The 12,727-nt window shown below is 39.7% G+C and overlaps 1 protein-coding gene across 1 annotated transcript; it reads right to left on the minus strand.

The window, feature by feature from the left end:
- Window positions 1–1,016: 1,016 nt before the first annotated feature.
- Window positions 1,017–12,147, minus strand: TAF1A (TATA-box binding protein associated factor, RNA polymerase I subunit A). The gene is made up of 10 exons (XM_082758074.1): window positions 11,781–12,147; window positions 10,609–10,778; window positions 9,686–9,799; window positions 8,231–8,429; window positions 7,305–7,435; window positions 6,277–6,435; window positions 5,337–5,403; window positions 3,970–4,090; window positions 2,444–2,604; window positions 1,017–1,312 (listed from the first exon to the last, which is right to left on the minus strand). Exons 1-10 carry the CDS (start codon window positions 11,863–11,865, stop codon window positions 1,191–1,193), a joined length of 1,329 nt encoding a protein of 442 aa, XP_082614200.1. The 5' UTR covers window positions 11,866–12,147; the 3' UTR covers window positions 1,017–1,190.
- Window positions 12,148–12,727: the final 580 nt, after the last annotated feature.

Here is a 12,727-nt window from a genome sequence, read left to right on the forward strand (position 1 = left end):
TAGAGCAAGCAGTTATGGCAAGTAGCTCATGATGTTTCAGATTCAAAGCACATCACAAGACTCAATATTAACCCAGACCAAACTCCCAGATAAACACTTGGCTATTAAAAGCACAGATGAACTTATCCATATACCACCATGCTTTTAAAGACATCTTTATTTCATGCCCAGGTGTGGTTCAAGCAGGTCATCCACAGGAGTTCTACAGACCTGCCATTAAGACAGCAGTAATATTTGGAAACGTTGTTGTTTTTAAATGACCCAGAATGCTAGCTTATGACAACACATCAACATTTGCTTTCTAAACACAGCAGCAGTGTGTATTTCAACTCCTAGGCTAGACTGCAAAAAGGTTCTAGCAAATCTCTTCCAAGGTGGTGAAGTTTTCAGTAGTTCTGTGCCTTTCTCTCTCAGGCACTGGCACGCGAGCTTTCCTCTGTAACCATGCAACTGTAGCAACCTTTCCCTCACTGCTACCAGCAGCATGAAGAGGTTCCCTGAACTGGACCCAACCCACAGATGTCACATGCAGGAACACTGATATTGGTTACGTTGAAGTGCCTCATCTACTTGAACAGTCTGCAATAGACCTTCAGGACCTGTAACTCTCAATATACAATGCAAAAAAATAAGGTATAGAGCTCTTCTCGTTTTCCATGTATTTCAGGAAGTCAGTTATAAGTACAAGTTAACATAATATTTACAGGCTGAGAGACTTGTTTTCACACTGTACCACATACTGTTCCTAGGTGAAGGCACCAGCCATTATGAATGCTACAGCTGGCTGTGATTGGATTTCGAACTACTTTCCAGCAGCCTTTTAAATCACCATCTATACATCTGAACATAAGAAGGATCAACCCTAAAACATTTTTGATACAAAAGTTCTATACCACAATTACCAAATACAAGGTGTATTTGAAATCAGTGTTGTTTGCATTTCACACAAAAGCATGGGACTAATATTAAAGAAATTCTTCAGCCCCATATGTTGGTTGATATTCACTTTATTATAAAGTAAGTAAAAACCAAAGCACTTTCTTTTCAAAACAAATATATAAAAAAACTGACTGAGTTGATAGGGTCTGCCTTTTTAGACCACTACCAATACACAAGTCAGTTTCACAGAGGGGAAAAAACACAGCAAGAACCTCAAAGACGCCTTCTAATCACAGCTGTACAGAAGAACCTCAAAGACCAGATATTCTCAGGCAGACAGGACCGTGCCTATTCACAAATTTCTTCAGTGTCCGAAATCTTTTCACCTGAGCTTTGCAGCCTTGGTGTGATACGTATTTAAAGTACTTACAATCTAAGCAAAAAGAAGAAAAAGTGATGTCAGTTATACCATGATACAAGTAAACAAAATCCTTCCACTTTTTAAACAACATGAAAACATCTAAGTTCTCAGTAACAAAAAGTAATAAAATAACCCAAGGCACATTAGTAACATAACTGCAGTACTAAATAAGCTATCCTCCTCTTACCCAGGAAACATTCTACATTTATATAATTGTATGCTGTATCTTGCAGAAAATTGTATTACTCTTCAGATACAATAAGAAATAAGATGTCAGAAGTGAAGAAATATTTACTTATCACATTGGATAAATAAAATAGAAGCTTGCATCAGCACCAATACACAGAAGCTCCATTAGAGAAAATCAGGACTGGAAAAAATTTATTAGACATCTGGAAATAAAAGCTGGGAGACAATAACATATTACTGAAAGCAAGAAAGGTCTGCAACATAAGAAACTGTTTTTATGAATTATGGAAGATAAATTATAGATAAGCTACCAAAATGTCTAATCAAACAGAAGCCCAAATTTGTCTGTATATTTTACTCTCTAGACCATATTCTTATTTTCAACTTCGCTACTGCTTCTCAGCCTGATTTACCACTTAGTTACAGCAGCATTTCAGAGAATGCTACCAAAGAGGTCAGTCTGATAGGAAGATGAGGATCATGACTGTTTCCACTCAAGACCTCCTTCTTCCTCTTTCCAGCACTACAACACTCACTTGGTCCCTAAGGACTGTCTCCTCCCCAGTATTTGCTGATATACTGCACCGACTGTAATCCAGCAAGCAAGCTTTTTCACAGTCCTCACAATACCCATTCAGGAGCCTGTTGGATATTTTTTTAAATTGTGGCTTCAAGGTTATAAACAAGAGAATAAGTAGTATTGTGACTGCTCAGCAAGGCAAATAAAATGGAACCCTAAACCAGGATAAAACAAGTTACACAAAGTATGTGTTACTGAGGAACACCCAACCATTTTAAACAACTTTCTCATGTTCAGCTTCAAAGACCATAGTCAATAAATGAATGGATCTGCACTTCTTACGGAGAGTAGTCCAGTTACCTGTCTTGTTCAGGCTAGAGCTAGACATTATTTCTATCCTATGTAGTAAAAAAGGAAAGAACATTTAGTATTACCTTTTCCTAATAAGACTCCAGCCACCAGAGCTTTTTCATATGTAAGGCTTTCATTTTCCTGCCAATTCCTTTTTGCTGAATAGCGGCTAAAATGGAAGGCAGGCCACCAGTCCTTTCTGGAGTTCCATTCTTCCTTGATCCAGTCAAGATGCTTCTCAGAACTAAAAAAGTAAAACAAAATATAGAAAAACTTAAATTGGGATGAAATGATGAAAAGGAGGCACTGAATTTTATGATCAGCTTGCTACAAGTCTCAGCAATTGCTAACAGACTGGCCTTACACTGCAGACTGAAATATTAATTGTAAACAGAAATGCCTTTATTTTTTTAATTAAAGTCCTTGGCAGCACTAGTGAGGCAGGAGGTAAACTCAAACAGCCTTATTGAAAGTTGGCAGTAATGCAGATTATGGTGTTAAATGAAGTAAGTTTGACTCCTACGACAGTTTGTCAATAGTAATAAGACATTTGATTCATGTCAACAAATTAGTAGTATGAATAGGTTTGTTTTTTTAAAAAAGGTTTGTGTTACCCTAGGCATACTCAAAGACTAACTTATCCTGAATACTTATCCCAGTAACTCACATAACAAAGACCTTAAACCAAGCATTTCAGAAATGTAAGCAACCTAGAATGAGAAAGTGATATTCCCCTAATATGACCAAGATGTCCTCTATATTTGAAGATACTCTGAAGTTGTGTCTTCAAGTAAAAAAAATGCAGGAAAAGTTCAAGTATTACGCCATTTTTGTTAACCGTATGCAACAACACTCCCAGCTTTAATCCATCAACTTCTGGACCTTAACAGCAGATGTTTTACTAAGAGGTAGAAGCAGCAATGAATCAGAAAAATGGGTCAAATGCAGTACTGAATTAATTTACTATAAATATATTTAAGACTTAAAAATAAAATCTTGTTTGTTGGGAAAAAAGTCTAGATGTTAGAGGCCTTCTGGGCATGGATTGCCTGGAGATGATTCCTTCTTAAATCAGAGTCCCTGTCTGGCAGCAATGAGACATCAATCCCCAGGCTCAGCTTTTAAGAATACACTAGCTGCATTCTGTAACAGTTACCATCATCACACAGCAAAGGACAACACAACACACCAGTTTGTACACTATATACCATGCCCCTATTGCAGCCCATCAATTCTCAAACCACCTTCTAATAATGTATGCATAACAGAGCAGAAAATCAAACAAGTGTGTTTTTTTTTTTTTTTTTTTTTTTTCCTTTTTAGTGTTTGAGCAGTTCCTTGTGCATAAGCACATAGCCTGGTAAAAACCTTTGTCAGGTGATGACAATACTGAAAACTTGAGAATTTCCTTTAGTAGTTTCTTCTTTTCTCCCAGTGAAAGCATACTGAAGCCAAGCAGTGCCACAGGATTCAGGTGAACTGACTCTTCCATTCACCGGCATGGAAGATGAAGGCTACAAAGGGGGACTTTATCAATTTCCCAGAGATGAAGACCTCTAACTGACACACGTTTGGTTTTAGTATATTGTATCAGAGATACCACACTTACATTACAATTTGTTTCACCTGTCTTGCCAAACAACTCCATGCTTTTACATTTTCCTTTGTGCCAGCATAATCCAAGGCTGCAAAAATTACTTCTAGCCCCAGTCGACGTTTTTTTCGTTTCTCTGGGAAGAGATTAGGCCAATTAATGAATTAGATTAGAACTCATTAGTAAGCAACAAATGAAATACTGTTCTCCATCCAGCCTTCCCACATGTTGCCACTTTCCCAATTACTGAGAGCTCCCCCATTATCTTCTGCTTTTTCCAAGAGAGAAAGTTAAGGAAGGCTTCCTGAGTCTAGAGCATAACTCATTAGAAAGATCCCCTCTCCCTACTCTCATCCTGCTCAAAAACTGCTGACTCAAGAGGCACACATAAGACTGCTCACTTAGCCCACACAGCCTTGCTTACAACAGTTTCTGCTGTTGTAATCAGAGCTACCAAGCTGGTGCTGGTGTTCAACATGTTCTTTCTACGGGAAGAGAACACAGTGCCCTGGAACACTTCAAGCCCTGAGATACCAAAACAAAGAAATTGGATTGATGTGAATAAAACAGGCATTTCACATCAGCAGCTAATGTACCAGAGGTGTTCTAAAAATGACCTATCACAGCAGGTAAATGTAGGGAAAGTTATCTTTATCATTATAAATTCCTTCTTCAGAAATCAAATTGTCCACAAGAGCTACAAGAACTTAAAGTGTGTCATGCACAAACAGGAAAAGGGAGGGTTTAGCCAAGAGGGTTTTTTTCTTTCCAGAGAAAAAAAAAAAAAAGAACAATCTTGATTCCATGACATTTCATCAATCTGCCAAGTAGCTGAAACATACCAGCTTGCAAGAAAATATGCAGCTTGGAATGCAATCAATGCATGGAAATTAGAAGAAACTTAGAAGAAAATTAGAAAAAATGGAAGTTAGTCTCCAAATTAGAAGATGTTTCTACCAGCCTGAAAATAAAACCTCCCTTGAGGAGGATCAAGATTTTGTTCTTTGATTGGTAATGATAAAAGAAGACATAGATCCATCTCAATTCCTCCAGAAGAGAAATAAGAAATGTCATGGAGGAAATGGCAAGCCTGGCATTCAGACTAGTGTACCACAAAAAAAAATAATTTTTGAGATCCTGGCTGTGCATTACAACATACTGCTCTGATCAGCCTTTAGACTTAGAAAGGTATTTGCTTACACAAGTTTGTAAGTGCCTGCTGACTCATATGCATTAAAGTTTCCTATGATCAGAAAGTCAGGTTTGGGGTTTTTCTTTTAATAAACAGAACTACTTTAGTAAGTACAAAGAAGGCTACAGAACAATTTCATATCATTCTAGATTAACAAAATCAAAAAGAACAAATATATTTAAAGACTTACTTGATTTTTGAAGCATGATATTAAAGTCTATCATTAGTTCATGAGAGGGAACAATATCATGCAAGATCTGAAACAAAAAACAGATAGGTTATTTCAATGTGAAAGCTTCAAGACTACTGCCTCATCAAGAGAAGCACTAACATCAGAGTTTTGGGTGTCTTAGGTAGGAAAATTAAGCGATCTGGTACCCAAGTATCTTGATACTAAGAATGATGATCAAGGGCCATTTTGCATGTCTTTGACACAACAATAACACAATGCTAAAAACTGCTGTGAAGATGGAATTTTAAACATACAGACTGCAGTTTAAAAGCCTAAACTTAATGAAGCTTTTCTTTGAAGTATTTGCCCTAACAAAAGCATTTTAGTGCCATCAAGTGGCAGAAGAGATTGAAAACCATTGTTGGAAAGAAGTTAACAAGATCAATAAGCAAAAACAGTGAAAGTGGGAATTTAAAAGCAACTCTGCAAAAGCTTAATGCAGCAAGGCCTTATCTGCCAGCCAGAAGTGAACTTCTACTGCAGCTTAAATGAACGGCTAATTGAAAATAATGAAACTAACTGCTAGACAGGATCAATATGTGAAAAAAACAAACGTCTAATAACTTCTTGAATATTGTAAAGATCAAACTACAACAAAAAAATCAATGCATGTTGTCTACACGCCCCTTCAGAGCCATGTAAACATGCACTCTGAGCTCATTTCTGCCCCAAGTTACAGGATGCATCAATCATACAGGTAGAACAAAGACCTGAACACAAAGATGGTAAGGGACACTGTTTGCTCCACCCATCAGCACCCCTCCCACTAGCTTTCCTCTAACCCTCTACTTTCCACAAAGAGGAAGGTAAGGTAAATACTGTAACAGAAGACAACTGAACTGTCAGACCACCACGTAACACAAATGACCACAGGCTGTATTCACTATGTAATATATACCTTGAGTGCAGATATGAGTGATTTCTTTGATGCGCCGTGTCTCTTTAGGAACTGATAGAAGTAAACGTGAGCATTGGGATTAGATGGAAACTTTGAGTTGTAGGCATATTCACTTAATACTTCACGAGCTTCCTGGTGGTCTCCATAGAACTCCAACAACTACAAGAAGTTAAGTTCATCATTAGTTTGCCACGTTACCAATCAAACTCTTACAACTCATTTTGGGCTGCCATAGAATTATGCGATAGCACGGTCTGTGTCTAATAATGCAGCAGACTAGATGTAACACCAGCATATTTTAATTTTACTAGTTACTCTTATCACAGGTAACCAAAAAATCGCACATAAAAGAAAAGGAGAAAAAAATTACATAGGAGAAAATTATATCAACGCTGCTTTGATCATTAAAAGAATTACCATCACTGTTCACTGGAAAAAGACATAGAAGCAGCCTGCCATGTCTTTGAAGAGAACTCAGTGACAGAGCTTGGCAGCTGTCAGCACCCAGTAAAATTCCAGAAGAAATACTCAAAGAACTCAGAGCTTATCTGCATTTAGAAAAAGTAAATCTTCTCAAAGTGATTTTAAGATTAGCTTTATTTCTTAGTTACAACTTCTAAGAAGATATTTGAAAAACAGGACTGCATGTTCGGCGTCCAAGATCTAGCATAGCAAGAAAAACATTGCCCTGCCAAAAAGAGAACTTGCTTTCAGGAATTTAAACAAAGCAGCTGTGCTCCTATTTCTCTGCTAGCACCATGAAAACAGAACACGCAAGCTGGTTGTCTTTCTTTTTCCTGGCAATGCAGAAATAAAGTCCTTTTTGTATTCTATGGAGGCTCTGCAGCCCTACCAGGAGCAAACACTCCAAATCAAAGCTAGTGAGGTACTATGTACTATGTGTTTTTTTAAAAAAAAACTTCACTGTCACTCACCCACACACATGAAACTAAACTGCAGACAGACATCTTAATGAAAATTAGACAGGGAAACACAAAAGGAAGATGATCTGCAAAACATGTTCTTACATCCACATAGGATTTCACGAAGAGATCCCAGACTCCGGGTATTTTAATGATCTCCTTTAAGCTCATTGCTGCCTTCCGAAAGCAACTGTGCATTTCCCGTTCAACAGACGAGTCTTCAAGTCCTTCCTTCTCTAGGAAAACAGGAAAGAATGCCAGAGTTAACTTTGCTAATCAAGAGAGTTCTTGAAGTGCTGTACCTACAAGACGAACATTTTGCTAAGCAAGGACTCCAGTCAAAGTTTTTAAGAAAAAAAGGACTCAGTTGCACCAGTATTGAAACAAGAATTTTTCATTGCTCTTCACTTCAGTTGAATTGATTGAAATTACAATCAATTTGTGGGGCATAGCAGGCAGTGTTCCAAGACATGAACACTACCAGCACAAAGAGTTTAAACCAACAATACTTAAGTTTCAGAGAAACAAGCAGAGATCCAGCCATACAGCCAAGCAGGTATATGCAAAGTTAGGCATCACACACATGTAGCATATCTTTACCTTTAGAAAAAGGGAAAACTCAAATACGAGTTTTGGGAGCTTTTGTTAGCACTCAATTCTAGCAGCAGTAAAGTACTGATGCAAGGATGAAGAAGTCACTGCTATAGGTGAATACATTCCTTTGATGTTTCTTTTAGGTGATGTTGGCTGGATATAAGAACTGTGATTCGGGGTAAAAGCATTGCTTTGTTTGAGAATAGCATTTCAGGACACTAGAGAAGTGCACGAGTGTTCTGTTTTGGCACCACCAGTGTTGCTGGTACAGAATTACAATCCACACCCTCAACTTCTGAAACCTAGCATTTCACCTGGGAGCCTTCAGATGTAGACACAGGCAGAAGAGCAGCCCACATGGAAATGCTGCTGCTGCAAACACCAGAACAAGGAAGTTGAAGTTCACAGCTCAATACAAAAACAGTACTAGGACTTACCATACTCTAAGAGGGTGTTCTTCTGCTTGGACCAGCTATAGTAGTCCAGCAGTCCCCTGTAAGCCTGAACCAGTTTCATCTCTTTATCCTGAGCAGTTGTTTGTTCTCCAAACCTCCAGCTTTCCGCCAGGGACAGGTTTTGGTACGCTTCATCTACCAGTCCATTACAAAGGAGATGGAAGGCATGCTCTAAACAAACCTGCAATTCAAACAGTCCATACCACAGTGTTTCACATCAAGAATGGAGAGAACCTCAAAGATCTACACAGATGTGCAGGGCAAGAACAGAGACTCATTCCTGTCACCCATGTACAAATATTGTAAACATAGTACAACATTTTAATTAGAAGCACATTTTACACATTGTTTTTCAAACGGTATCTTTACATGGAACTTTGGAGAAAAATGCCAGAAGGGGAGAATATGGATGCCACTGGGGGACAGAGAGGTACAATAAGAACCTAAGTAATTTTTCCTGTCAGAAGGTGCTGGAGAAAGATTATTAATCAAAAGAATATCTGACATACAAAGATGCATCCCTGGGAGGGAAAAGGGCTTAAGCTCTTGAAATCTGCGTGGCAGGAAGTCATCATTCAGGTGGTAAACATTCAGCAGTACTTACCAGGGCAGCAAAAAGCAGCTGTCTCAAAAACCTACATTGCCGTTAACAAGTGCTCTACCTGTTTTAGAAGACCTAGAAATGACCTGAGGAAAACCAGTTGGGTTACACTTGGTAGCTTACTCAGTTTGTTACCCAACTGCAAAATACCTAAAAGAGTGATGTTCTAGCACCCTGTCATGTTGATTAGGCGCTAAATCAAAGTCTGAGCCTTCAGTTGGCTCTAGTAAACTCTTGTACAGAACTTTCCTTGGAGGCCTTGAACAAATACAACAGAATGAAAGAGAGAAGCATTGACACAAATGAGAAACAGTCAAGAAAACCAAAACAGCAGCAGTTTGAATACACCATCATAGGAAAAGAACTACAGCTGGGTGACACAGGGGCCACAGAATAATGCTTACTATTTTATACACAGATTAGGTACTTGGAAAGTGAGCAGATATTGATGGCAAAATTTAACTACAACTGTAGTCAGGAGCACAGTGGCCAAATTAAGGACTGGACACAAGATTTCAGAGGTGTTAATGTGCAATTAGATGTTAACAGGCCACACATGTAAATGAATTCAACAGTTTTAAATTAAGAATAACCACAGAATATAGGCACTACTAAAGACTGACATATGTACCTATGATCAAATACACAGATCAAATGAGAAGTGATCAGCTATAGAATAGCCCTTGAAATATCATGCAACTGGTAACTCAAATGTACCATCTTTTTTGGCACTATTATCAACAACATTGAGAGCGCGCTTTCAGAGATAGTAATACTCAAGTAAACATTCAGATAAACGTGCGGAAAATCATCAAGATTGTATTAAGTACACTCACCTTCAAATACCTTTTTACTCCTAAAGTTTTCATCTGTTCCATGAAAGAGTTGAACTCTCCTATGCTGCCATGTGAATGGTTGCATAAAATTTCTGTTCCTACTCTCCAAATAATCTGGGGAAAAAAGATTCAAAATAACCTTAGTATAAAAATGGGATCAGTCACCATATATATATAATCTTATCAAACTTGTAGCAACTGTAGCATATGCATAAAATGTACATTTGAATTGCAAATAAAAGACGAGTACTAAGTGTTGTCTACTGGTATTGTTACCTACATATTAATCTAGCACTGTTATTTATTTTTTCAACTGACGTTCCATGGGTGCTTCGCAATTACTCATTATAAATACAGCACTTCAGTAAAGCTTATGAAAACTGTATCTGTTAAAAGGCTTCCCCTCCTCTTACTAAAAACAGTATGTTTCAGAGTTATTGAAAACTTCTGTTTTCCTTTAACGTTTTCCCACAGAGATGTAAGGTACACAGCTCTTCAGACTTATCAATACAGATCATGTCCAATCAGATGTAGCTTTCCCACCTACATGCATTTGTTTTCAAGGTCTGCATACAGAACGTAAACAAATCAAATTAGTTTATTTATCAACTCTGTTTGATCCCCTTCCTCCTGCTTCTATCCCAATACCTGGTTGAGTTCTGAAAGCACTGGAAAAGCTAGCAGAGGCCTCAATGAGCCACTAACTTTCAAATAGATTCTGATTGATGGCATGCCATTTGAAAACTAGTTTAATAAGGGACTAATTTAATTTATGAACATTTTCTAACTTTTCAGCTCTTACGACTTTTTAATAAACTTATGATTAGCTTGCTAAGACAAATGGTGGTCTGAAGATGACAGATGCTTCTTGCAAGTATTTTTTTTCAACTTCAAAAAAACTCTGATAAGGGACACAGACTTACCTCTGAGGGACCCATGTATTCTATGGAATAGTCTTTCTCTATTGACTCAATGTAGAAGGTTAGAAACTCTGCAGCTCTTTTCCACTGCTTCTGTAATATGGCATCCTGAACGTAACTTAAACATACTTCCTTGCTCTTCTTGAAGCTTAATTTGTGTTCGTGGGAAGATGCTAAACAAATCAAAACACAAAGTGAACCAAACCCATTATTACTCTTTACTCAGATAACAACATACCTGCTATTTTAGCTCTCTTATATGATCTCTCTCAGACACTACAGAGAGTCATCTTAAGCTACACGGTCTTGATGTTAAACACACCTATTTTCCACAGTAGTGAAAGAGAAGATGGCAACAGCTGGAAATATGAAATGATTTATTCCGCACACAGCATGCAACTGAAGGCACTTGAAACAGCAAAGCACCAACATCACATATTATTGCCCCACCAGACTTAGAAGGCCACAGTGCTTTGATAACTTCACAGTATGTTTTGCTATATTTTGGGGACCTCTCTCTTCAGTAATTTATTGTCAGCTGAGCTTATGGCTCCAGCACACTGATGATTCATACGCACACACGCAAACAGGCCATTCCAGAACTAACAGTTAAATAATCCCCGCTATAAACACAAATACACTTAGAGAATTATTCTCTGAAGCACGAGCATGGAAAGAGGCCACTTACTCTGTTTACATGGACACTGCTTCAAATTCTGTTACGGCACAACACTGAATTCTTGTTCCCACATTTGTTTAAAGCTCACAGCTGTGTGATAGCTACACACTACAGTCCAACACACCCCCACACCAAAACTCATGCCACAGGAGCCTTCTTCATCAAACCCACCCCCTACCTGATTGCTGTAGGAGAAGGAATAACTCAAATACTGGCTCACAGCGCTTTTAATACAGCACATTCTACAGAAGTACCTCTAATTAACCTACAGTATTGTATGGTGTGGTCTTCATGCATATTTCTAACTTGACGGGTTTTAAATCCTTTGAAAACAGAACCCATAAGGAACACCCGTGGCTCAGAGGCCGCCAGCGGGGTGTGCCAGCAGCAGCACGGAGGCTGCACAAACCCGCAGCGCCCCAGGGAAGGAGGTCGGAGGGCTGCAGCAGCACACAGCGGGAGAACAGGAGGCGGCGGAGGCCGGCCCGGCCCTTACCGGCTCGGTAGAAGTGCTGCGGCAGGCAGGGCAGGTGCAGGGCCGGCAGCAGGGCGCTGCCCGCCTCAGCCACCAAGCCGTCCATTGCGCCGGCTACAACGGGCAGAGCCCCAGGGCGGCCGCCATCTTTGACCCTGGCAGGGGAGGGGCGGCGCTGACCCTGGCTAGTGGCCCCAGCTCGTCCTAGCCGGCCCAACCAAGCCCAGCTGCTGCAGAGGTACAGCCCCCAGGGCTCGTTGTCACAGCTACCGCGCCATCGCTAGTAGCTCTCGGCCGACAGAGGGGCTCCCAAAGGGCGTAGGGCACCGGCATAACCCTCCGAGGTGCCGCGTGCGCCCTGAAGGCGGCGGCGTCACCGCCATGATGAGACCGCCCCAGGCGCCTGCGTAGTGAAATGGCTGCCGGTAACCGGCCGTGTGCTGGGGCACCCCGCACAGGGGGTATCCTAAACCTAGGATATCCCAAAACATGGGGCGTTTAAATCCGCGTTTGGTTTTACAAGCGAGTCCGTCCAGCTCCCACGCCCACCTCCGCCCTCCTTCCCTCCCCTAAAACTCAGCCACGTGAGGATGAGTAAATAATAAAGTACATAGCAAGCTGGCTCAGGTTAAAGGTTCGCCTCACCCAGCATCCTGGTTCAGCTGTAATCAGTAACAGATGGCAAGAGGAAAAATACAAGGCAGAGCAGCCATCTGTGGTGTCTAAAGATTTAACTTCAGTATCGTACCTTAATATGACGTTTAATAAATCAGGGGGGCTACAGATGTGTCCCTTTACTGCTATTTTTCTTAAAGCTGTGTTCTTCCTGTTTTTGATAATAATTTCAGTTCATAAATATTCTGTTTTATTTTTTGATTGCTAACTTGACCATAAACTATCTTTGTTCTGTAGCACAACTTCTTAATCAATGTCATCTTCTTTGTCTGTCCTTCACAATTTGCCCTTCC

The sequence above is a fragment of the Aythya marila genome (assembly GCF_965140915.1).
Source record: "Aythya marila genome assembly, chromosome: 3".
NCBI classification, from domain to species: domain Eukaryota; kingdom Metazoa; phylum Chordata; class Aves; order Anseriformes; family Anatidae; genus Aythya; species Aythya marila.